At 39.1% G+C, this 26,305-nt stretch overlaps 1 protein-coding gene across 1 annotated transcript; it reads left to right on the top strand.

Annotated features, from left to right (window-relative positions):
• The first annotated feature begins 2,722 nt into the window (after positions 1-2,722).
• Positions 2,723-25,247, top strand: LOC108707057 (splicing factor 3A subunit 1-like). The gene is given in 17 exon segments (XM_018243989.2): positions 2,723-2,909; positions 6,020-6,138; positions 8,077-8,278; positions 12,330-12,578; positions 12,830-12,913; positions 17,593-17,743; positions 18,712-18,908; positions 19,332-19,449; positions 19,525-19,710; positions 20,843-20,964; positions 21,348-21,638; positions 22,628-22,838; positions 24,015-24,169; positions 24,258-24,359; positions 24,445-24,474; positions 24,477-24,527; positions 24,624-25,247. Coding segments are annotated over 17 exon segments (2,424 nt in total). The 5' UTR covers positions 2,723-2,855; the 3' UTR covers positions 24,726-25,247.
• The last annotated feature ends 1,058 nt before the right edge of the window (positions 25,248-26,305 follow it).

Genomic DNA, 26,305 nt, shown 5'->3' on the forward strand with positions numbered 1-26,305 from the left:
CAGCACTTTTAATGCCCACCTCCAGGTCATTAATAAACTAGTTAAAAAGCAAAGGACCAAGTAAGGAGTCCTGCGGTACTCCACCAACAACACTGGTCCAATTAGAAAATGTTCCAACATTGCTTAAAGGAGAAGGAAACACTGTAGAAAAATGGTGCTTAATGGTGTCATCATGTATAATCGGTGCTTATAGAGGTAATATCTCACTGAAATGTGTGTATTATAATAAATAATGTATTCCTATAAGGCAGGGAGTAGAAATTGAGAGCAGCACGATGGATCACCTGATTGCCTTTTCTGTATAGGAGTGCAAGCAGAGATTCAGTCAGTTATTTCTAAATAAAGACTTTGCGATTGTAACGTTCAATATGTGTTGGTGGTTTTTTTGTAGTATACAAACTAATTTTTTTTAAAAAAATGTTGATGTTCCTGATATGAAGATCCAAACTACGTTATCAGAAAAACCCCAGGTCCCGAGCTGGTTACCCAAAAAAAGGTTTGTCAGCCAAAAAAAGTCAGGGCTTTTGCAGGCAATTCTGCTTCAAAAAAGGAAAAGTGGCCAGCCAACTACCACAGAGTACTTCCTATATATTCAGTTAGGGATACACCGAATGCAGAATTTCCTTACAGATTTAGACAAATTGCGGCACTTTTTATTCAGCCAGACTGGCTCGGAAAACCTATATTTCATGTGACTGCACATGTGCTGACAGTCTACAGACTGTGACATTTTTAATACCCAAATTTTACTGATTGTTTAAAGGAACAGTAACACCAAAAAATTAAAGTGTTTTAAAGTAATGAATATATCATGTAGTGTTGCCCTGCACTAGTAAAACTGATTGATCTATTTGCTTCAGAAAAACTACTATAGTTCATATAAACAAGCTGCTGAGTAGCAATGGTGGAAATTGGAAAAAAAGGCTATATGGCACAGGATAAATAATAAATAACAGATAACACCATTATGTTCTACAGAGCTTATCTGCTGGGTAATTTGAGCCTTCTCTACTTTGAATAGCTGCCCCCATGGCTACATGACAGCTTATTTATATAAACAACAAGAGTTTCTGAAGCAAACACAGCAGTTTTACCAATGCATGGCAACACTGCATTATGTGTTTTACTTTAAAACAATTTCATTTTTTGATGTTACTGGTCCTTTAAAGATAAAATGTATCAAAACACTGCAAATAAATGTGGCCATACACGGGCAGATTAAAGCTGGCGATATCGGTCCTTGACCAATTTGGCAGTTTATCTGTGTGTGGGGGCTCCCGGGAGGTCCTCCCGATCGATATCAGGCCAAAAATCGGGCAGATATCGATTGGTCAAGGACCGCATTGGCTAGTTGATGCGGTCCTGCAACCTGTCGGAGCCCATTCACCCAGGGCCGAACATTTGGATTCATCCGATATCGGCCAGCCGTTAGTTAAGATCAGGTTAAATAAATATTGTTAAATTAATGGGTTAGTTAAATACCGGTTTAAGATCCGCTCATTTGGCGACTTTGCCAAACGAGCCGATCTTATAGTGTATGGCCACCTTAAAGCTGGCCATAGACGCAAAGATCTGATCGTATGCATCGAGGATTCGTATGATTTTCGGGCCGTGTGTGGAGAGTCCCGTCATTTTTCGTCCGGCGGAGATCGGTCGTTTGGTCGATCGGTCGTTTGGTCGATCGGTCGTTTGGTCGATCGGTCGTTTGGTCGATCGGACAAGTTACAAAATTTCTGTCGGCTGCGGGTAATATCTCTGCATGTATTGCCAATCGTACGATTTTCAGAGGGAGACTGCCACTAGCTTTTGTCGGACATAACTTTAGTACGATTGCTCTCAGGGGCAGAACATCGGCTGATCTGTTCTTTTACTACTTTATTTGATCGGAATGGTTAGTGGCAGGTCGGGAGATGGGGAAGTCCGATCGTTCGATGATTCGCACGATCAGATCTTTGCGTCTATGGTCATCTTAAAGGGTGGCCAGAGACACACAGATCCTAACGTACGAATCGAGGATTTGTACGATTTTCAGATCGTGTGTGGCGTGTACCGACATCTTTCGTCCGGCGGAGATCGGTCAGGTTTTATTGTGACCCGACAGATCCCGCCGGAGCCCATGGCACATCGTAATCGGATCGTTCGGCCATATGGCGGAACAATCAGATTACCCCCAATATAGCCATGCTCATTAATGGCATATCGGGAAAGATCCGCTCATTTGGCAATGTTGCTAAACGAGCGGATCTTTGCGTCTATGGCCACCTTAAGACTGATGTTATTTATTTGACAGCTAGGGCGCATAAACAATACCGAAGCTAACATAACACCTACGTAGCTTTAGGGACAGAAGCGCATACTGCTGGCGTTTGAATGCCTTAAAACCCATTGCATTGGCATTAAAATGCTAATTGTTGCCTCGGTAAAAACTTCCGCGGTACTAAGGAGGATGCGCCGACAAAACTCTTTTATTGGCTTCCACGCTTTACATCCCAGCAATCTCAGAACAAAGCGAACTCCATGGCAACCACGCACAAGTGCGTCTTAGCGGCAATTCAACGTGTTACCACTAGGCAGAGCGCAAGATACATCCTGGAATATACCATTCAAAAATAGGGGAGGTAATCGACTCGCTGACACGTTTTGTCAACAGACATCATGAAAATATGTGTAGTTACATGATGTGGTTATTTTATTGACTTGAGATAAAACCTACATATACCATGTTTTTGAAGGTTACACTGTAAATAATACAATTTAGTTGGTATTATCCACAAGCCGCCTATCTTGGTTCTGCGCAGCCGCCTTTTTCTGAAGTTGCCGCTGCAGTCCTTGTTTGAGGATTAGGAGTGGGCACAATGCCGGCCGGACCAGTGCAAATAATGGCGCCCCAGGCTCCAGACGGAGGCCAGGTACGGGACTGTGCGTTGTAAAGGGAGATATTATGTCTCAGAAGTCCTTATACAGCTGCCTGTTCTACACCGTTTCATGAGTCAGAACCAGAAACGCAGAGAATGTTAACAGACAGTCATGGCCCATCTGCTTCTAGTAATAATAGCGAGACTAAAGCAACATCTCACAAGTGTGTATGGGGCACTGGCAATAAGTGCAAGTCCTTTGGAGCTTGTTTGTAAGGACTGTTTCTGCCCTGCTTATTCATCAGCCACTCACACTGACATTGGGCTGACATCTGATTGAATAGCAAATTGTTGCTATTTGGGTTTTCTGCATAGGAATGCTTTACTGTTGAATGTGCATACTCAAAGCACTCAAATGTAGTAAGAGGCCATCCTGTAATAAAGCAGTAGGCAAAAATGTTTTTATAAAAGGAAAAAAAAAAATCTTTATTAGGATATGTGTAAGCCTGACACGTTTAAGTTCCCACCTCAGACACTAAACACTTCAGGCTTACATATGTCCTAATAAAGATTTTTCTACTTTTATAAAGACATTTTTGGCTACTGCTTTAGTACAGGATGACCTCTTACTACATTTCAATACTTTGAAAAATTGGCAAGCCCTTGGACTGGGGGTTACCCTGTTAAGAGACCATCTTTTAATAACACTTTGCTTTTTCTTGATTTAGTATATTTTATTATTTATTTGTTGAATTTTCGATTCTGGACTTTACTTCAAAAAACGGAGCTGCTACACCTGCATTTTACGTGGCTTTATGAATGTGTTATAATTCTTCAAAACTGTACACTCATTGCTATCTGATAAATGGATGTAAACCATAACAATTATACTAGAACTGCAACATTCATCGCACGAAAAACATTCGACATGTGGCATTCATTGTGTCTGCGTGACAAGGACTGTTCCACTGCTCAGCAGACTTCTGCCTAGTAGTGGATATAAATGCTATAGCCCTATATTATCTTCCTTCACCTTTAAATTAACTTTTAGTATGATGTAGACAGATAGTCTGAGACAATTTGCAATTGATTTTAATTTTTTTATTTGTGGTTTTTGAGTTGTTTAACTTTTTATACAGCAGCTCTCCAGTTTGCAGTTTCCGCAGTCTGGTTGCTAGGGTCCAAATTACCCTATCAACCATGCATTCATTTGAATAAGAGACAGAAATATGAATAGAAATATGAGTAATAAAAAGTAGCAATAACAATACATTTGTAGCCTTTCACAGTATTTTCCAAAAAACTGGAAAGAAGGCAAGTAATTAATAAAACATGAATGAAGACCGATTGAAAGGTTGTTTAGAATTAGCCTTTCTATAACATGCTAAAAGGTATCGTAAAGGTGAACTACCCCTTTAAAGTAGTAGTTCACTCTAAAATGAACTTTCACAATGACGCAAAGAGCATTAGTTTTAGACATATGCAATTAGTCTTCATTTACTATTTTTATGTTTTTTTTCAACCATTTCTGTTCTGCAACCTTCAGGTTTGGAATGTTAACTACTATAATGTTGCTGTGGCATAATTACATTAGCAGCCACACAGCAGTTTGAAAGTTATAATAGATCTATAGGAAAGGGCCTGAAAAGATACAGCACTCAAAATAAGGAGTACAATGAAACTAAACCCTCATAGTTTTGGTGGCTGGGGGGGGGGGGTAGTAACGCCTAATGAGCAGGTAGCATTTTTAATTGCAGGCAGAAAGCTGACAGAATAGAAAGGATACTTTTAAAAAACACAGGAAATAAGAGACCAACTGACCAAGGCTTTTTTCTATCTGTTTAGACTAATTTTAATCTTGTTGAACAGCAGGATGGTCTGACCAAACTGTCACCTACGGACATACAAAAATGGGCAGCACTTTGGGCAACATCATTAATACAACTTAATCAGCTGACTGCAAATAACAATAAAAAACGAGCTCCTTACATTTTATCAAGGCTAGACAATGAGGAACTAAAGGGGTTGTTCACCTTCCAAACACTTTTTTTTTAATTCACTTGTTTTTAGATTGTACCCCAGAAATAAAGACTTTTTCCACATACTTTCCATTATTTAGTTTTTACTGTTTTTGCCAAAATCTAAGTTTAAAGTTGAATGTTCCTGTCTGTGGTGTTTGAGGCTGGCAGTTTTGTAATTCTGGTGCACTTTAAACTGTTACAATTTTGCAACATTTAGTTGATACATTTCTTAGCTCTGGAATATTAGCAACTACTCAATTTTAACAGCTGCCTTTAATGAAACTCAGAGATTCTGCTCAGCAGGGATAAAGATAAGAAATGTATCAATTTAGAACAGTTTATGGGGTCGGGGACCCCCGTCCCAGGGCTGCTTCAGAAGGTGAAAAATATCCCATTTTTAACATTAGTTTAATGAATAGAGCTTATGCTGAACTTCACTTCTATTTTAGTTAGTAGATGTTTTGTATGATTGATATGTATTGCACTAAACAGGGCAGAATCTGAAACTGTAAGTAAAGTCATATTTTATGTCTTTGTTATGTTTAAGTCATATGTTTTTCTAAGAACAATCAAAATGAATCAGCAGTCCACTGAGAATCCCTTTGTGTAATGATCTGCTCTTTGGCTTACAAGCTGCATCCAGAGAGAACATTTTGGCAGCTGTAGTTCTTATACATGTGTAGGTATACACTGTAGGTATATATTATGTTTGATGGACTAGAATATGCAAAGGGCTCAGAGAGTGGCTGTTGTATATTCTATCATTGCAGTTAAATTATACACAGGTATGGGACCTGTTATCCAGAATGCTTGGTACCTCGGGCTTTCCGGATAACAGATCTTTCCATATTTGGATCTTCATGCCTTAAGTCTAATCATGTAAACATTAAATAAACCCAAGTACAAAGTACTGTTTTATTACAGAGAAAAGAAAATAATTGTTAAAACTTTGGATTATTTGGATAAAACTGAGTCTATAGGAGATAGATAACCAGTTACCAGATACTGGATTCTATCCATAAATGTACATGTATTGGTGCAAATATTTGTCATTATGCATATATATGTGATGGACCAACATACATTTTATTTTTTTTCTTTTGAGCATACATTTGTCACATTGTTTATATATATTTTTTCCAGCAAATGGAGGAGGAGGAGAAGAAAGAAGAGGTAGTTTCACCCAAGCCCGTTGTTGGCATTATCTACCCTCCCCCAGAAGTCCGAAATATAGTGGACAAAACTGCAAGCTTTGTTGCAAGGTACCTTCTAAAATATATTCTTGTTGTAGTTAATTCTCAGATGTATTTACATTTGTGGGTATGTGCTAATTTAAAGGACAATGGAGATCTAGCACAGGAACTTGCCAATTTGTTAGGGATCCCTCAGTGAGCTTTTAGTTTTACTAACTATTGTTAGTATAACATTATTCTTTTACCTTGGGCCAATATGCATCTTCTATTATTACAAACAAACCCAGTTTAGGATTTCTTCATGGTTCCTGAGTCCCCCAATCTCCTCACCTACATACAGTGACATAGGCCCTTTTTTCCTGAAATAATGATCTGTTCTTGTCTTTTTGGTTAGTTACTTGTAGTACTCTGTTACCCAGTTATACAGTTACCTCCATCTTGCCTCGATCTTCAGGGAGTTTCGGTGTGGAGGTTGGGTTTAACTCTTCTCTAAGTTGCTAGTTCTCTGCTTTTTTTGGTCCTAAAATTAAGGCTTGAGCAAGTTAAGCAGGGGATAAAGCCCTGTGCAGGAGGAGGAGGAGTCAAGTTTAGTCTTTTAGTGTCCATTCTCCATCTGCTGGATTTTTATCCCATGTACTGCCTGTGTCCTCCAATGTAGGTGAATATTAAAATATTTAAAGGAAAGTACTATTTTGATCAAAGAATTGAGAATTATGGCAAATAGAGCAATGATGGCTTTTCAAAAAGTTTCATGCCAATTACAAAGATGCAGTGCTGTTGACACTTATCATGTTCACTTTTGATCCACTGTTATTCTCACGATGTTTGATATCACCTAGTGCAGCCTGTTAATGATTTTAGAGAATAATCTAATATTGGTGATCATGAAACTTGAGGGTCAATAGATTTTGACAGTGTTCCTCTAAGATATGTGGTTGTGTGCACAGACCAATTTTTATTTTGCTTTAACCAGAATTGCTTTAAGTATTCAAGTTTGTATAATCAGTGACATAACTATTGTTAGTATAAAACTTAGAGGTAATGACACCAGATAAACTTTTTGTTAATTCTATCTTAACATTTAATGCTATTTATAATTTTGTCATAAAAGTTTTTGCCTGATGCTTTTACACTACCTTTCTTACCCTCATGTTCCTCTATGAGTGGCAGCCATATTTGTGCAGCAGTAGTCAGTTCGCATTAGAAACTCTGACAGGTTAAGAAAGGCCAGTCAGGTTGGCAAAACAGTTTAGGTTTAGAAACTTCAAGTAACAATTACTTACAATAGCAGACTTATCGGCAAAAAAACATCAACATGACCTATAGGTAACTTAATGTAGATTAATATTTTGAAAATAAATTTTTTAGTGTCATGTCTAATTGTTGGAGTTGCATGAATGCAATTTTGAAGATCGTGCACACAACAATGTTGTATGTGAAGTCTTGTGTGTTAAAACATAATTTATTTCTTATTTTAAGCCACCCACATCTCCTAACCCACAAAAAGATGAATTTCTAACTCAGACACATCACTGACAAGAAGAAGCTAAATGGAACAGTTAGGTTTACATAACACCTACTTGTTTGGCAGTTAGCATTTCTTGTGGTATTAAATGTTCTTGGCATGTAAAATAGTTGTAAGCTTTTTGTATAGGTAATGAATAAACATAGCAATATAAACAGTATGCTGTTTCATCTTATTCAGCAACTTTGTATGTGTACCAAAATTTGCTCCAGTTTTTTTTCTCTAAATGGAATAGGGGTAGGGTAATGTAATTTAGAAGTGAAAGCAAATTTCCATATTTCTTTATAGAATGTAAAGCTTTATTGGAAAGATGAACATAATATTGTAAGCTCTAGCAAACTGAGTTCTCTTTACATGTTGTTTCAGTCATTATTTGTATGTGATCTGTATATCTGTAGTGTACTGAAAGGTCATAAAGTGCTGCAAAATATGCTGGTGATTTATAAATACTTGTAATTAATAAGAATAAACTCTGTTTTTAGGAATGGCCCAGAATTTGAAGCTAGAATCCGCCAGAATGAAATAAACAACCCAAAATTTAATTTTCTAAACCCCAATGACCCATACCATGCCTATTACCGGCACAAAGTCAACGAGTTTAAGGAAGGAAAAGCCCAAGAACCATCTGCTGCTATCCCCAAAGTAATGCAGCAACAACAATCTGTACAGCAACTTCCACAGAAGGTAAGTTGCATTTATGCTTTACTTGGGTACCTTTTGCACATGTAGTGATTTGTGACAAATTAAATTCTTGCTATCATGGCAGTTGTAATTAAGCTGGTGGTATTGCTAAAGCAGAGTTGAGCAGAGGAGCTGTAGAGTGCATGTAATCTTTAGAATAAGAAAATTTTCTCTCTGTCAGTTTATCCAGATTTATGTACACACAAACAATAGTTAAGGAAACAGTTCAGTGTAAAAATAAAAAACGGGTAAATAGGCTGTGCAAAATAAAAAAATGTTTCTAATATAGTTAGTCAAAAATGTAATCTACAAATGCTGGAGTGACTGGATAACATAACAAAAGACTACTTCCTGCTTTTCAGCTCTCTAACTCTGAGTTAGTCAGCGACTTGAAGGTGGGACATAACTGTTCAGTGAGTTTGCAATTGATCCTCGGCATTCAGCTCAGATTCAAAAGCAACAGTTATGACCCATGTGCCCCCCCCCTCAAGTTTCTGATTGGTTACTGCCTGGTAACCAGTCAGTGGAAAACAAGAGAGCTGAAAAGAAGGAAGTAGTGTTCTGGCTATTATGTTAGACATCCAGTTGCTCCAACCTTTATAGATTACATTTTTGGCTAACTATATTAGAAACATTTTTTATTTTGCATGGCCTATCTGTTTACCTTGTTTTTTTATTATTACTCTGAACAATTCCTTTTAAGTATGGGTTGGAGTCAATACAAGTCAGAAAAGAAATTACCCTAGCACACCCTGGCCTTCCTAATCACAAACGAAACCCAGGTGCTCGGTGACGGAGGCGTTTGGCAACCTCAAGATCCACATGAAAAGCAAGAAAACACCGGCACAGCATGGGTTGCTTCTAGCAGGGAGACCCCTTGCTCATTTATTGCGGATGCAACGTTTCGGGGCGTAACAAAGGGGTTACGCCCCGAAACGTTGCATCCGCAATAAATGAGCAAGGGGTCTCCCTGCTAGAAGCAACCCATGCTGTGCCGGTGTTTTCTTGCTTTTCATTTGGAGTCAATACAAGCAACGATATTGACATTTCGATTATCCATGTGTAGCGTAGGACCTAAATGATGCTCAATTAGATAAACTCTTTTTTAAAAAAAAAAAAAAAAAAAAAAAAAAAAAAAAAGCTTTATTGTAAACTGTCAACAATACAAAGTCTTTGATGCATTTTCAGTTCTGTGAAACATGAAATTGTGACATGTTTAATTAACATCTTTAACATGCCCTATAAATACAGATACAAGCAAGGACAGAAAAGGTTGAAACTTTATCAGCTACCGTAGCTGTATCCGTAAATTAACCATACGATGAAGTAATTCCATCAGGTTACGTTTCAAACCTCTACAGTACGTAAGGGGATAAACTCCTTTTTTAATCATTTCCTCATCTACCTTCATAAATTTTTTTTTGTCATCCTGTCTTTAGGAGTTATGTCTAGTTACTGTTCCTATTTTATATCTCTGGGTTTTTATTTGGTTTGTTCCCTATACCCCCACAGGCTTTGCTTTGCTCTGAGAACCTGAAATACATTCTTATACACAGAAACTGACTATTTTGTGAGTCAACATGGGCAATATTTTTTTAATTTCATCTTTCTCATTTGTTACTCTGCTGGATATAGCATTAGCATGCTTCACAGTATTGGGTTGGGCATGCATTCCACCCTTGTGATACATGGGGTCCCCTATCCCTGCAGACCGCTTTTTCCATCTGTGCAGTGATGTTTTCAATCTGTTGTCCCTTGTCAATATCTCACCTTCAGCAGAGACTGTCTAAAACGAAGTTTATAGGAACAGTAACTGAATTACCCGGCATGGGGCCCAGTTGCAGGTCGTGCAGCCGGGCCCCCCTCCACAAGCACTGTTGGCAACGGATTCTCGCTTATGACGCCAGCAGGCCCGGGTCCTGCCTCACCCCCAGTATTACTACCTAAGATTGATTATATTTATTCAAAAAGAAGATTCCAGATAGTATGCTCAACACAGACAAGAGACTGCATTACCAGTATACATGGGATTAAAATCCATAATGCAGATGAACCAGTAGCAAGGCAAGAAAAGTGTGCCACAATTCCTCTAAAAGATAGGCCAATGTTTAACTATCAGAGGTACTGCAAATAGGAGAGTGTATTAAACAATGATTTTACATCTTAGCATATCCTTTAAGCCAATCATAACTTCAGATCTTGTTTCCAGCACTTTGGTTCTCATAAAGGTGATGAAGGCCAATTTATTCTGTGTGATGTGTAGTTCTAAATCTGCACACAGTTTTCTAAAATCCTTTAGGGTGATGCCTTCAACTAGAATTGAAATCCATTTTGAATATAATCATTGAATATTGTTTCTCAGACAGGAATAAAATAAATGGATACAATGGATGTTGTACCTGTGTATGATACATTTCAATCAAACACCTTGTTTTGTAGTGCTGTACAAGCGTTGAAAGGAGTATAGATCAAAAAAGTATGGATTATGTACAAATATGTATGGGACAGGTTATCCAGGATGCTCGGGACCTACTTTTCTGGACAAGGGATCTTTCTGTAATTTGGATCTTCGTACATGGTCTACTAGAAAAAAATGTAAACGTTAAATAAAACCAATAGGATGATTTTGCTTCCAATAAGAATTAATTACGGTATACCGTATATACTCGCGTATAAGCCGAGTTTTTCAGCACCCAAAATGTGCTGAAAAACTCAACCTCGGCTTATACGCGGGTCATACCGTAGATATGCCCAGCAGTGCGACCCCGTGACCCGGCCCCAGCAGGACTGTCTGTGACGCCGCCCGGAGCAGGTCCAGGAGCTCCGGGCGGCGCGTCCTTCCCTGCCGGCGTTCGCTCCCAAAATGGCGGCGCCCATGGCCGCCACGTGGGTAGCGGCGCCGGCCGCTACCCACGTGGCGGCCATGGGCGCCGCCATTTTGGGAGCGAACGCCGGCAGGAAGGACGCGCCGCCCGGAGCTCCTGGACCTGCTCCGGGCGGCGTCACAGACAGTCCTGCTGGGGCCGGGTCTCAGGGGTCGCACTGCTGGGCATATCTACGGTATCTACGCCGGCAGGGAAGGACGCGCCGCCCGGAGCTCCTGGACCTGCTCCGGGCGGCGTCACAGACAGTCCTGCTGGGGCCGGGTCACAGGGGGTCGCACTGCTGGGCATATCTACGGTATCTACGCCGGCAGGGAAGGACGCGCCGCCCTAGAGTGGACACAGTGACCGTCCTGCAGCTCTTTCACAGGGCCCCTGGCGGCCATTGTTAAAAGGTCCTAAAGCTTGATTCCAAGTTTGCCAGCAGCAGAGTGCTATCTGTGGAGCTGTACATGTACATAGGGTAAGCATATTTTTGCAGTGTCATGTTCCTGCTGATGGAATTATGGGGAGGCTCTTTTAAATAGTTTTAGATAGATTTCTATGCCATAAAACATGATTACACATTTACACATTCACATTTTGAAATCTGACATGGGGCCCCTAGGCTTATACACGAGTCAATACATTTTTCCAGTTTTCTTAGGTAAATTAGGTACCTCGGCTTATACACGGGTCGGCTTATACACGAGTATATACGGTATCTTAGTTTAGATAAGGTACAAGGTACTGTTTTATTATTACAGAGGAAAAGGAAAATTTTTTTAAAAATGTGGATTATTTGGATAAAACGGAATCTATAGAAGACAACCTTTCCATAATTTGGAGCTTTCTGGATAATGGGTTTCTGGATAACAGATCCCATACCTATACAAACATATAGAAAAAGGCTCTAAGAATTTAGTTACTTTTTAGTCTTTGTGCATCAAATATTAGTGTTACAGCTACAATCCAACCAAGTGCATCTCACTCTGATACATCATAAGTCAGCTGCTATGTGTCCACTCGCTACACCTTATGAGATTCTACAAAACTTGTTTGCTATAAAGCCATGATCACTGTCAAATAAGTGAGTAGTGGTCACTTTACCAGGGACTGGTCACTATTATCTAACCATATCTAATGAAATAATTTTTGTATATTTATTTTTCATGTTCTTCTGTCTCTGCTAGGTCCAGGCCCAGGTTGTCCAGGAGACAATAGTACCAAAAGAACCACCTACAGAGTATGAGTTTGTGGCTGATCCACCCTCAATTTCTGCATTTGATCTGGACGTGGTAAAGCTTACTGCACAATTTGTTGCTCGAAATGGTCGCCAGTTTCTTACACAGTTGATGCAAAAAGAACAGAGAAATTACCAGTTTGATTTCCTGCGTCCCCAGCACAGTCTTTTCAACTACTTTACAAAGCTTGTGGAACAAGGTAACAATCTTCATAAGTCTAAACACCTTTAGTGGCTAAAATGTAATGCTCAGGAAGTGCTGTCATAATAAAATAAATAAAATAAAATTAGTTGCTGGATATTCTTATGAGCAACTAAAATGCATCTTTTAACAGATATAAACCATCTTTTAGATTTTTAGATTTAGATTGGCAATATTGCTCTAAATATAAATTTATCTTCTGTTCTTGGGCACTGTGCCCTTGATTATTCCTTAGGTGATATATTTTTTTTCCTCAGATCCTGATCCCACCAAAAGGATTACTTACAAAGTTGAAGAAAGAAGCTGAAAACCCGACAGATGTATTGGATCAGGTAATGTAATGATCATCCGTCTTCAATACATTCTACTTGCACTTCTATAGAAAAAGAAACTTTACAAAAAACTTTTGATTACCTACTGTCTCAATTGTGGTTCAATGTGCACTTTCTGTGTTAAGGCTGCTTATTCAGTTAGTATTGGGTTTAAGCTTTTGTGTAGAGCAGTGTAGTTACTACTTTAGTCTTAAAGGCAATTTAGATGGTGTAAAAGGCTTCTATGTTACCAACTATGTTATAATTACCCTCAGTATAAATATTTACTTGTATGAAAAAAATTATAATTTTGAAGGATTTTCCCTTTAATTGCTTACTAAAATGCAATATTTTATATGTAAACTCAACCAAAGTATACGAAGTCCAGGTGCATAGGCCCAGATCTTCAGCATAAGGGAGCAGATATACCTCACAGGTTTTCTCACACTTTGAGGGGGACACAGAAACAGTGGGATAAAGGGCCCCTCCCACCACAAGGCAGGACACTGTAGTGATATCAGCACTACTGCCCCTCCCTCTCACCTTTTACCCCCTCACAGTGCTAACAGCACTCCATTTTTTTTGTATTTTCAAAGAAGCTTTGTACTTGCAGGCACAAGGACACTGTTGGTTGGTGAATAGCACCAGCAGGGGTGAGACCTGAGCCAGTCTCTTGCCTGCACTCTGTGTCAGCCCCCTTCTCTGGATAACCTGTTCCACCAGCAACCCTCCTGGCCACTCTGGAGTGTCTGTGTGTTTGGACATCCTGGGGCAACACAGCTGGAGTGTCCCTACCAGAGACTGGGTGAGACAAGAGCGCAGCACCAATTTCTTCCCCGGTAATTTAAGTGGACATGCTCCCACATGGATTCCCTTCACACCAGAAGCTGACATAATGGTCTCCAGGCACAACTGCAATGTTCCCAATGTTTTTTGCAAGATACAGAGACCCACTGGCAAACGGGCTATACACTATGCTGGTTCTCTGGCACATCCACCTAGCCTATGTCTTCCCTCCTCTTCCAATGCTCCCGCGAGTTCTCATAAAGATCCACCTCTACTGGACAACCTGCTTCAGCAGGGTCCTATCCATCACTGGAATCCCAGTCTTTTCGCCTTACCGGGATGGCCCTTGAGGGACAAAGGTCTCTCGGAGTAGGCCATAATCACCATGATAGGGGCAAGAAAATATTCAACCTCCAGAGCCTACCATAGGACTTGGAGTTCCTAACAGGAGCGTTTAGCCCTCCTTGACGATGTCCTGTATGGGGGTTTCTTCAATTGCTTTCCCATATCGGCACCAAGTTCCCCCATGGGACTCAAATTGTGTGCTCACTTTTAGCGTCTCTGTTTGAACCAATAGACTCTGTGAACCTCTCCTCCCTTACATGGAAAATAGTGTTTTTGGTGGCTATTACCTCTATCCGACACATATTGGAATTTGGATCATTGTCGTGTTTGCCTCCCTTCTTCATTTTTAAGGAAGAACAAGCGGTTCTTTGTACACTGCCTGGTTTTATCCCTCAGTTGGTCTCTTCATTCCACTTAAATATGGAGATCATTCTCCCCTCATTTTGCAATAATCCCCAGAGTGAAAAGGAGGTGCGGCTTCACCGTCTTGATGTTGTCCAGGACTAAAGACTTGCATCTCGTGTACAAAACTGTTCTGGAGAATGGACACTATTCCTTTTTTCCTTCGGAGCCACAAAAGGGTCTCCCTGCTACCAAAATTATGCTTGCTCTCTGGATCAAGGAGACAGTGAGACGGTCCTACCTGGTGCAAAAAGAGACACCTCCAATAGAGCAGAGAACCTGTTACACTCAAGCTGTGGGAGCTTCTTGGGCTCACTGTAACATGGCTTCTGAGGACATTGCAAGGCAGCTATTTGGTCCTCCCATGTACCTTTACAAGATTTCACTGATTCAATACTACCTTTCCTCAGAGGCGGCCTTGCACCACAAGATCCTACAGGCTCCCCACTGTTCCTGTGTCCCTCGACGTGAGAGAAAGGAATATTTATTTACATACCATTAAATCCTTTTCTCTCCAGTCATAAGGGGAACACCGGAATACTTCAGTTGCTTGCAGCCATGGGTGTATAATAGTTCTTGTTGATTTTAGTTCATGTTTGAGTTCTCTGTTAGTAACTGAGCTCTGCTAGTGGTGTGAGGGGAGGGTAAAAGGGGACAGGGAGGGTCAGTAGTCACTGGTGGGAGGGGCCTTTTACCCCACTGTTCCTGTGTCCCCCTCACAACTGGAGAGAAGAGGATTAAACGGGAAGTACATAAATTGTCCTTTAACCAAACTGTTGGGTGCATGTACTACATGTAATGTGCTTCGTCATTCATATTGCCTCTCACTAGTACTTTCTTTGAAGGCAGCATCAGTTTAACTTGTCAGAACTTATTATATTGGTGAACCACTGCACATAATCCTAGCACCTTGCGCAATAAAAGACATTGGCTAGTGATGTAAAGGTTGATGCCACGGGACCTGTAGCAGTGTTTTGTAGTAATGGGTCACAGTTCAGTCTGGCAACCTGAATGATGGGTCTGGGTTTGTTGGCAGATGCCAAAAACAATATACTTACTAAATTTATCATGTTTTAAGTTTGGTGGAGGGAAATAAGATCTGGGAACTTTTTTTGTGCTGTTGGCTAGGAACCCAGGTTCTCGTGACAAAAAAACTATTGCATGTAGTGCCATTTTTTATAATGCTCCCCTTCCTACCTTTTGGCAACACTTTGGAGTAGGCCCTTGCCTGTTTATGCATGTGCACAAATAGGTTTGTACAAAATTGCTTGCTTAAAGGGGAACGTTAACGAAACAGATTATTCCAAATCCTATTTTATCACGTTAGTCAAGCAAAATGAACTTTAATTACACTGTATTAAGTATTTGAATCTTGTTTTCCTTGGTCTGGCAACTCAAAATTATAGCAAGCAGGCAGGAGCCATTTTGTATACACTGTTATTAAATAAGCCTTGTATCATCTCAGAATCTTGTTTGTGCACCAGAATGGGGGGGGGGGTGGTTGCTGATGTCCATCCCCATGCCCTGGCTACACAATTAAATGGTGAAGAGAACGGGGGGGATGTGGGAAGAGCAGTGACATCTAGGTAGTGCAGAATGGAAAGTGAAAGTAATTGCATGCCCCGCCTCTATGAGGTATTTAGCTTTTTCTTCAGCGGCTCTTCAATTTGCATTTTAAGCAATCTGGTAAATAGGGTCCAAATTACCCTAGCAACCATGCATTGATTTGAATAAGAGACTGGAATATGAATAGGAGAGGGTCATAGAAGGATCAGTAATAAAAAGTAACAATAACAATACATTTGTAGCCTTACAGAGCATTTGTTTTTTTAGAAGGGGACAGCGACGCCCATTTGAAAGCTGCAAAGAATCAGAATAAAACGACAAATAACTCTAAAACTATAAAAAATGAAAACCAAAAGTTGCTTAGAATTGGTTGTTCTATAACATAATAAAAATGACTTTAAAGGTGAACCACCTCTTTAATAAAAAAAGAATTTGGATTTCATGTTTAATTTGAAAAGGACTTATTATACAGCTTTTTATGTCTGGATGACAGGTCCACTTTAAATGGATGTGGAAGAAGTTGACTATTGGCAGAACCCTGACTACAACCCTTCTGAAGGCCTATAGGCTATATCAGTGATCCCCAACCAGTAGCTCATGAGCAACATGTTGCTCTCCAACCCTTTGGATGTTGCTCTCAGTATCCTCAAAGCAGGGGATTATTTTTGAATTTCAGACTTGAAGGCAAGTTTTAATTGCATAAAAACTAAATATAGTGTCAAGTAGAGTCTCCTGTAGGCTGCCAGTCCACATAGGGGCTACCAAATAACCAATCACAGCCCATGTTTGACACCCCAAGGAACTTTTTCATGCTTGTGTTGCTCCCCAGCTCTTTTTACATTTGAATGTGGCTCACGGGTAAAAAAAGGTTGGGGACCCCTGGGCTATATAGTAAGATTAATATGAGCCAGGCCCAGTAGCCCAACTTCCGTGCCCAACCTTACTAAAATGGTACTGTGGCTGAATGGAAACAAACATCACCAACAATATTCAAACATCTAGTAGAAACTTCCCATAAGAGTAAAGGCTCTCCTAGTAGCAAAGGGAGGACCAAATTTGTAATACCTTTGCATTTGCAATGAAATGTAGTGTATTTTGTGAAATATATAGAGGGAAAATGTTTCTCCAGTTAGCCCTTGGTTAGACAATTATTGCAAAAATCTTTATCACTTTATCAGTGTGGTTCTGTACTCTTTGGGGCAGATTTATCAAAGGTCGAAGTTAAAAAACTTCGAACTTCAAATTCAAAAAGACCAACCAAATGGTGGTCGAAATTTTTTGGGGTCAAAGTGGGCCTACTTCGATTCGAAGTTTTTTTAACTCGACCTTCAATCTCCTCCATACAGGCTGTAGGAGGTCCCACATAGGCTAAAACAGCACTTTGGCAGCTTTTAGGTGGCAAATAGTCGAAGTTGAAGTTTTAAAGAGACAGTACTTCAAAAAAATTCGACCTTCGAATTTCAAAGTTTTTTCAACTTCAAATCGAAGTTGGACTATTCGATGGTCAAAGTACCACTTCGACCTTTGATAAATATGCCCCTAAGTGTAAACTTTTGCCTTTTCTTCTCTCACGTTTTGTGTACCACTATCTCAATAAATAGGTGCGTTATCGTGTAGAGTGGGCAAAATTTCAGGAAAGGGAGAAGAAAAAAGAGGAAGAAGAGAAAGAAAGAGAACGTGTTGCCTATGCACAAATAGACTGGCATGACTTTGTGGTAGTGGAAACTGTAGACTTTCAACCAAACGAGCAAGGTAATTGAACAATTCTATTGGAATGGAGATATTTTATCCTGTCCATCACTGTAGAAAATATATATTTATATTGCACATTAACTGTACAAAGTACAGCTACAACTTCTTAAAAATGGGGTGGGGGGTTATTTTCCCCAACTTTGTCACTAATAGAAACAGGTAGGACTGTGCACTTTCTCAAGTACACTTGTATTCCCACTGGCTTCTGTAAACCAGCGAGAGGTGTAGGCAGGAATAACTTGAATAAATCGACCGCTGTGGAAAAAGTGCCAGGTGATGTGGCCAGCAAAAATGACCTGGGCAGAATAGTAAGCTAGTTACTTTGTGTCTTAAAGTTCTTGAAGTTAACTCAAAGGTTATCAACATGTTTTTATAAAGTACCTACACATTCCATGCTGTTGATTGTAACTTATCCTATCCCTATTTCTGCAGAAGACCAAAATGTGTTTGATAAATTTTCACAGTGACGGTTTTGACCAGAAATGTTGTGTTCAGAAGGAACACTATAAATATTCATATATTTCAAGTCTGAGTGCATGGCCCTTCTTTCATTGCTTATAAATGTGGATACTCAGGACTGCGAGGTGACAAAGTGGATGTAAAGTCAAAAAATATTGCAAATACCTCTTCTCCATCTTAAAAGAAGCGTTTCCGTGTGCAACTTTAATAGTCAGAGATACGAGCGCAGATGGGATTTTTTTTTTTTTTTATAAAAACGGCACTGAATTTCAAAATAAAGTCTTTTGGAAAGATGCTCCTTTTATGGAGTAGAAGATGTATATGCAGTACTATTTTTCACTTTACATCCCCTTTAATGCAAGTGGCTTGTAAAAAAAAACAAAAAAAAAACAGGTGCCTACAGAGTTTGCGATTTCATATAATGAAGGCTTTCAGATCAGTTTTTTAAGCAGTAGATCTTTACCCTTCTGCCTTAAACAAAGTGTTCCGAAACCGTTTGCCTTTTACAGGTAACTTCCCGCCCCCAACCACTCCAGAAGAGCTAGGGGCTCGAATACTAATTCAAGAGCGATATGAGAAATTTGGTGAGAGTGAAGAGGTAGAGATGGAAGTTGAATCTGACGAAGAGGAGGAAGCCAAGGACAAAAAAGCAGGGGAATCCTCCTCTCAGATGGACCAAGATACTCAAGTTCAAGATATGGATGAGGTAATATAATTTATAATAAATTGTTGCATACAAAGTACTTTGTATTTCTGCTGTCCTGAGGATTTGTCATTCGTAGTTGTGGTCTTTGTTTATTAAAGTAGATTTGATGTAGTCAAACTATTCCTAACTATATCTTAAATATGCATATCTATCTAATTGAAACTGCTGTTTTCTAGTGTCTCTTAAATAGCTGTCATAAAATAATAGATTTGGGTGGCCTTGCTTGTGTAATATGTAACAGGCGAGAATTCGACTGTCTTACTGGATTATCTGGCTGTATAACCATGCATAAAACTTGATCTCTCTCTCTCCACTTTCCTGTTTAAAAAAATTAATATCATCAGATGTGCAATTATTTCTTTCGAATATTTGCATAATCATAAACGGTCATCCATGACTGGTACTAAGGTTCTCTCTTAACAGGGTTCTGATGATGAAGACTATACATCAAAGGCTCCTCTTCCTCCAGAGTCACCTATGCCTCCACCACTGCCTCCTACTCCAGACCAGGTTATTGTCAGAAAGGATTATGATCCCAAGGGTGAGTTCACTGATGTTTTATAACTTGTGATTAAGCTCACTTAATTGCACACTACTAATTACTTTATCCACACAGCTTCCAAGCCTTTGCCCCCTGCTCCTGCTCCTGATGAGTATTTGGTGTCCCCCATTACTGGAGAGAAAATACCTGCTAGTAAGATGCAGGAACACATGCGCATTGGACTGCTAGATCCACGTTGGCTGGAGCAAAGAGACCGTGCTATCCGTGAAAAGCAAGGAGATGATGAAGTATATGCTCCAGGTATGTTAAAGCTAAGGCTGCAGTATTAAGTGATATTTCTGCAAATATTGTGGGAGGGGATGTAAAGTCCATTTTTAACTCTGCTGATGTCAGTGATTATAGAATATACATTTTAAAAATCTAACAGCATTGTTGGTTGTTTAGAAAAAGCTTTTGTTGTGAATGAGGCTTCTGTTGTTCAAACAAGGCCAGTCCAGCTTAAAAGGTATTGTGTGCATGGCATGGAATATATATATTCTTGTTTCCATAATGGACCAAAATAGGGTCTACCTAATCATTTTGTAGAGGTACATGTTTGATTACATTGTGTTTGATAAAGTGCATACACACTGCAAAAAACCCAAAAACTCACAATTTGCATTACTCTTAAGCCCGTCTCCAAGTTCAGTGCTGTAAATGTTTTTTTTTGTCTATCTGAAAAAGGACTAATTAAGTCTTCTTTCTTTTTTTATTATTATTATAGGGTCAATGTGTCATTGCACACATGTGATTGTTTTCTGGCTGAAATCAGGCCCCCATGCACAGCAATAGGCAAACCCCACTCATGCTTATTACTCTATGCACAGGACAACATCTGTGTTTTCTCTGCCGACAGAGAACACTTGTGTGACACTACGCTTTGTAGTTTGCAATGACCCCCATTTGAAAGCAGAAGAGCCACATTATTAAAAAACTATTTAAAATAAATATATATATATATATATATATATTAAAGAATAAATAAATATATATATATATATATATATATATATATATATATATATATATATATATATATATATATATATATATATATAATAATGACATTTAAAGTTTCTGTTTGGAGGGAGAGAAAATAGGACAAAGAAAATGAATTGATATCCTCAATCTTATCGGTCTGTATCAATCTAAGACTTCTTCCTAAGATGCATTTACCCATAACAAGGGTATAAATAATTACACTAGTGAAAAACAAAAACAGTGGTAAAACCTAATAATTAAGGCTACAATATTTTGTAGGAGGCAACAGCAGGATTCTCAGGTGAACTAGAAATTATTTATTGGCAAGTAATACAAATAAAAAAATGTTTAGATTTTTTTTAAATGTATCATCTTTACCCTAAATGCAGCTCTTTATCTTTAATTATTGCAGGGTTGGATATTGAGAGCAGCCTGAAGCAGTTGGCAGAACGTCGTACCGATATTTTTGGTGTGGAAGAAACTGCCATTGGTAAAAAGATTGGTGAGGAGGAAATTCAGAAACCAGAGGAGAAGGTAAATACTTCTCTGACCAAGGTCGACTTAGGGGCTCATTTATGATTGTCCAAGCTTTTGTACTGATAAAGGAAGCTCTGTGTCACACAATGTTTTGTGCTGAAAAAAGCTCTGTAATCTTCATAAGAAAGAATGTATTTGGCTCCTAAAAGCTGACCGTTTTTGTTTGATACAAAAGCAATTTGGGCAAATGTACAAAGGTTGTTGAGCTTTTTTTTCTGCACAAACCCTCCTGTGATTAGTAAACTGACACAGATTTCCTTTATGATTGCCTGAGAACAAAAACTCAATCAAAAATGGACCCCTCAGTGTTACGCTTATATTGTTCTTGGCCGCTGCTGTGAAGAACTACTTGTTTGTTTAACCTGTTGCTTCTTTTGTAGGTCACATGGGATGGGCATTCTGGTAGCATGGCACGTACTCAACAGGCAGCACAAGCAAATATCACACTTCAGGAACAAATTGAGGCCATCCACAAAGCCAAGGGCCTTGTACCGGAAGAAGATGGAAAAGACAAGATTGGCCCCAGCAAGCCTAATGAAATGCCACAGCTTCCACCTCCATCCTCTACACCCACCATTCCCACTCATGCACCCCCTGTCAGCAGTGCACCAAGGCTTCCACCTGTGTCTCACCACCCGCATATCACTTCTCCAATTTCTAGACCACCCACAGTAAGTCTGCAAGTAGCTAACTGTAGGAGATGCCTTTACAGTTTACATTTACTAATTCTAAACTGAAGAATACCGTATGTCAAACTTCCAAGTACAAAAATGCCCTATTACCTTTGCTGTACTGAAAAAACAAATGCATCACCGTACACTATTTTCCAAACTGTATTAAAGGAACAGTAACACCAACAATTAAAGTGTTTAAAGTAATTAAAATGTATTGTTGCACTGGACTGTTGCAACTGGGATGTTTGCTTCAGAAACTCTACTATAGTTTATATGAACAAGCTGCCGTCTAGCCATGGGGCAGCCATTCAAAGCTAAAAAATGAGAAAAGCCACAGGACACACATATATACATATATAGTATGCGTAGTAGTATACAATGGGATTCTTCAGAACTCATCTGTTATCTACTGTGTATCCTGTGCTTTAATGGCTGCACCCATGGCTACACAGCAGCTTGTTTATATAAACTATAGTTGTGTTTCTATACAAAACACACCAGTTTTGTAGAGGGCAACAGTACATCATATTATCATTCCTTTAAAAAGTTTTAATTTTTTGGCATTACTGTTTACTGGTCAAATCTGTGTGCTTAAATAGCTTACATGATTTTCTAGTAGACTTTAAGTGTGAAGATCCAAATTATGGAAAGATCCATTATTTGGAAAGTCCCAGCTCCCGAACATTCTGGATAACAGGTCCCATACCTGTAACAGACATTCCAGTTTTGTGTGAGTTTGGGTGCTAAAACAATTTGAATCTGCCACTAGGTGTTCTAATCTATTGCCAGAGCTCAAATGAATGTATTCTGAAGAAATTTGACTTGAGGCAATAAATTTTTTATCCCAGAAATCCAAGGATTCTTTCTTCCTGTGTATGCCTTAAACCACTAATCCACTCCTACTTCATGTAGTACAGAACTAACGTATTAATGACAAAATCTTTTATAAACTGTGTTAACTATTTGATCTAATTGTATCCACCAAGATGCCGCCTCCAATACGCACTACAATGATGTCTGCTCTACCGGTCATGCAAAGCCCTCCAATGGGCTCAATGGTGCGTCTGCCCCCAGGTTCTGTATTAGCCGGCCCCATGCCACCTATTCTGCACACACCAAGAATAAACGTTGTACCTATGCCACCCAATCCTCCTCCAATGATGGCACAGCGTGCACCCCACATGATTGTACCTGCTGGTAAGTATAGAAATTTGACCTATGCAGAAAGCAAAATGATACAAAAGAAACATGCCCCAATCTATTCTATCTTTATATAAGCATCGTAGTATTTCAAGCATGAGACATCACAGATGTGCAAATACAGCAGAACCCACATTTTATGTTTTCTAGGGGAAAGCATAAACATCTGCATTCATTCCAGGAAACCATAAAATCAAGGCTTCTATTGTATCCTATTTTGTGAATATCAAAGATGTGAATAGACACATATTGCTATTTCTCTGTAATGCCTTCTTTGGTTTGTTTACCTTTTCTTCTTGTCAAAGCCCTTATTTTGAAATACTTGTTTAATCTACCTTATTTATAGCTGCTGGTGTTCTTTTAATATTAATATAAAAAAAATCCCTTAAAGGGGTTGTTCGCCTTCCAACACTCTGGTTTCAGATAGTTCACCAGAAATAAAGGCTTTTTCCAATTACTTTCTATTTTCTATGTGTGACTGTTTTTCTAACATTGAAGTGTAAAGTGTAATTTTTCACTTTCTAAAGCAGCTCTGGGAGGCGAGGTCGCCGACCCTGTAAACTGCTCTAAATTAATACATTTAGTTGATACATTTCTTGTCTTTGCTGAAGCAAAATCCCTGAATTTCATTACAGGCAGCTGCTAGAATTGATACAATAGTTGCTAATAGGGACATTAAACTTTAAACTTCGATTTTAGAAAAACTGTAAAAAATAAAAAGTAATTCAAAAAAGACTTTCAGGTGAACAATGTGAAAACAACTCTACTGAAAAAAGTGTTTGGAAGGTGAACAACCCCTTTTAGGAAATAGGAATAATAGGAAATATGTGTGGTTTTTGTTACATCTCTCAATAAACAAAATCTAAATTGAAACAGCCGACATAGTTAATCAACGGATGACTTTGTCTAACCTAGTATATAGCGATCAGTTGGGATTCGTATACTTAACAATAAAATTTGTATAAGTATTACAGGTATGTGATTCATTATCAGGAAACCTATTATTCAGAAAGCTCTAAATTACAGAAAGGCCCTCTCCTATAGACTCCATATATCCAAATGAATTGACTAAATTTATTCACTACTACCTTGAAAACATAAACTTTTTTTTTTAAACTGAAGATATAAAACTGGGTGTTTTGTTAAGCAAACTTCATCTTTTTCTGTTTCTAGCATTTGTACCTGCACCACCTGTTGCCCCTGTGCCTGCCCCTGCTCCAATGCCCCCAGCTCATCCACCTCCACCACTGGACGATGAGCCAGCTGCCAAAAAAATGAAGAGTGAGGACTCGCTTATTCCAGAGGAGGAGTTCCTACGCAGGAACAAGGTGTTGTGAGCATTATTAATACTGGGGTAACGTTGGGGGAAAAAAGCTGAATATAAAGTGCATATTAAACTTGAATTTACAGTTACAGGGTCCTGTTACTGTCAAGGTTCAAGTCCCCAACATGCAGGACAAAACAGAATGGAAGCTGGGAGGACAAGTGCTGTCTTTCACACTGCCACTTTCAGATCAGGTAAAACGTATAGTCAAACTTGGTTTAACTTTAGAAGAGCTGTGGCTGTGACATTTATACCTACACATGTTTTTCTTCTTCTCAGGTATCTGTCATGAAGGTTAAGATTCATGAGGCCACAGGCATGCCACAGGCATGCCAGCTGGCAAACAGAAACTTCAGTTTGAGGTAAGTTATGAAAGAAGTTATTTTCTAATATAAAGAGTTGGTGTGCAGTTATAACGTTTGCACCTGGTAGTAACACCTTCTTTTTCTTTTTACCAGGGAATCTTTATTAAGGATTCCAACTCCTTAGCTTACTACAATATGACAAATGGAGCCACCATTCACTTAGCCCTGAAAGAAAGAGGAGGGAGGAAGAAGTAAACTTGTGAAGTGAAACAGCAGCATACCATAATGCAGAACCATGCATATACACAGCTATTATGCAAATAACATTTACAGTTCTGTTCTGCCGACAGCACAAATTGGTTGGTGGTCTATTTTTAGTGTCTGTGCAAATGTAGATCAGGCTGGGACACTGTTTTTGAATCATACGTGATCCTTAAATGGTATTCTGTTCTTGATGTATTTTATTTGGCTGTTGGAAGTAAAAATAACTGTCTGGGGAAACTGGGCACACAATCGAATCTACGTTTGTAGCATGCTAATGCTCTCAGCGTTGCAAAATAAAGTATCTTTAATATACATTTTGCCTTGTTAAATGCCAAAATAGTTGGTTTTAAGGGAGCTAATTGGAATAATTGATTGACAGCTGATTAAAGGGACCATATTACCCCCATGTTCAACATGAGTGCATAGGCTACTTTTTACTTATTTTTTTAAAAAAAATCGATAATGCTTGTTATTTTGGTGCTAAACAGGGCAATTAAAGAAATTGAATTGCTTCATATTTGATTCTTAAATAGTAGATAATTCGATTAGCAGTGTACATATAACACCCCTGCATAAAGAGAGGATTACTGTATCTGACACAACAAATGGTGCAGGGATGGTATGTATGAAAGCAAAATAATTCTCTGGCTCGGGTTGGTTCTGCTAGCAGAAACGCTGTCCTTGGGTTTCTGGTAAGTGATTATAATCACTGGGGACAGCTAACAATACAACCCAGCGATTTCACCTTTACTGCTCCAAACTTCAATTAAATATAAAAGTGCTCTTCTTAGAACTTCTAAAATCTTTGAGTTTTTTTAACTTTTCAAGAACTTCCAGTAAAGGGGGTTATAGTAAATCTTGAGTCATCTTTACAGGGCAGCGTGAGGGTAAAATAGTAAGTTAGGTTGAAAAAAGACACATCCATCAAGTTCAATCTTTTAACTTTTTTTAACCTGCCTAACTGCTAGTTGATCCAGAGGAAGGCAAAAAAAAACATCTGAAGCCTTTCCAATTTGCCTTCCAGTCTCCAAAATGGCAATCGGACTAGTCCCTGGATCTACTTGTACTATGAGCTATCTTTCATAAACCTGTATTCCCTCACTTGCTAAAAAGCCATCCAACCCCTTCTTAAAGCTATCTAATGTATCAGCCAGTACAACTGATTCAGGGAGAGAATTCCACACCTTCACAGCTCTCACTGTAAAAAACCCCTTCTGGATATTTAGGTGAAACCTCTTTTCCTCCTAAATGTATATATTATGGCAGTGCTCTAGATTGCCCTCCCTGTGGTTGTGGTGGTGGTGGGGGGGTATGGGACTGAGACCATGTGGGTGTAAGAACAGTGATGGTGCTGATTTGCTACTGTGCTGCATAAAGACTTATCTAGTTCCCACCTCCAGTAACCTGTATGCTGTCTCATGATAGCTCTTTCTGCTGCTTCTCCATTAAACAATATTTGTTTTCAGCACTGAACAATCTGCACTAGTAAAACCTAGTAGAAAAAAAAGAGGAGGTTCAAAGTTTAATCTTTTTTGCCACACACTCGGTCCTAGCACAGATTGTTCATGCAA

This window comes from Xenopus laevis, chromosome 1S (genome assembly GCF_017654675.1).
Source record: "Xenopus laevis strain J_2021 chromosome 1S, Xenopus_laevis_v10.1, whole genome shotgun sequence".
NCBI classification, from domain to species: Eukaryota; Metazoa; Chordata; class Amphibia; order Anura; family Pipidae; genus Xenopus; species Xenopus laevis.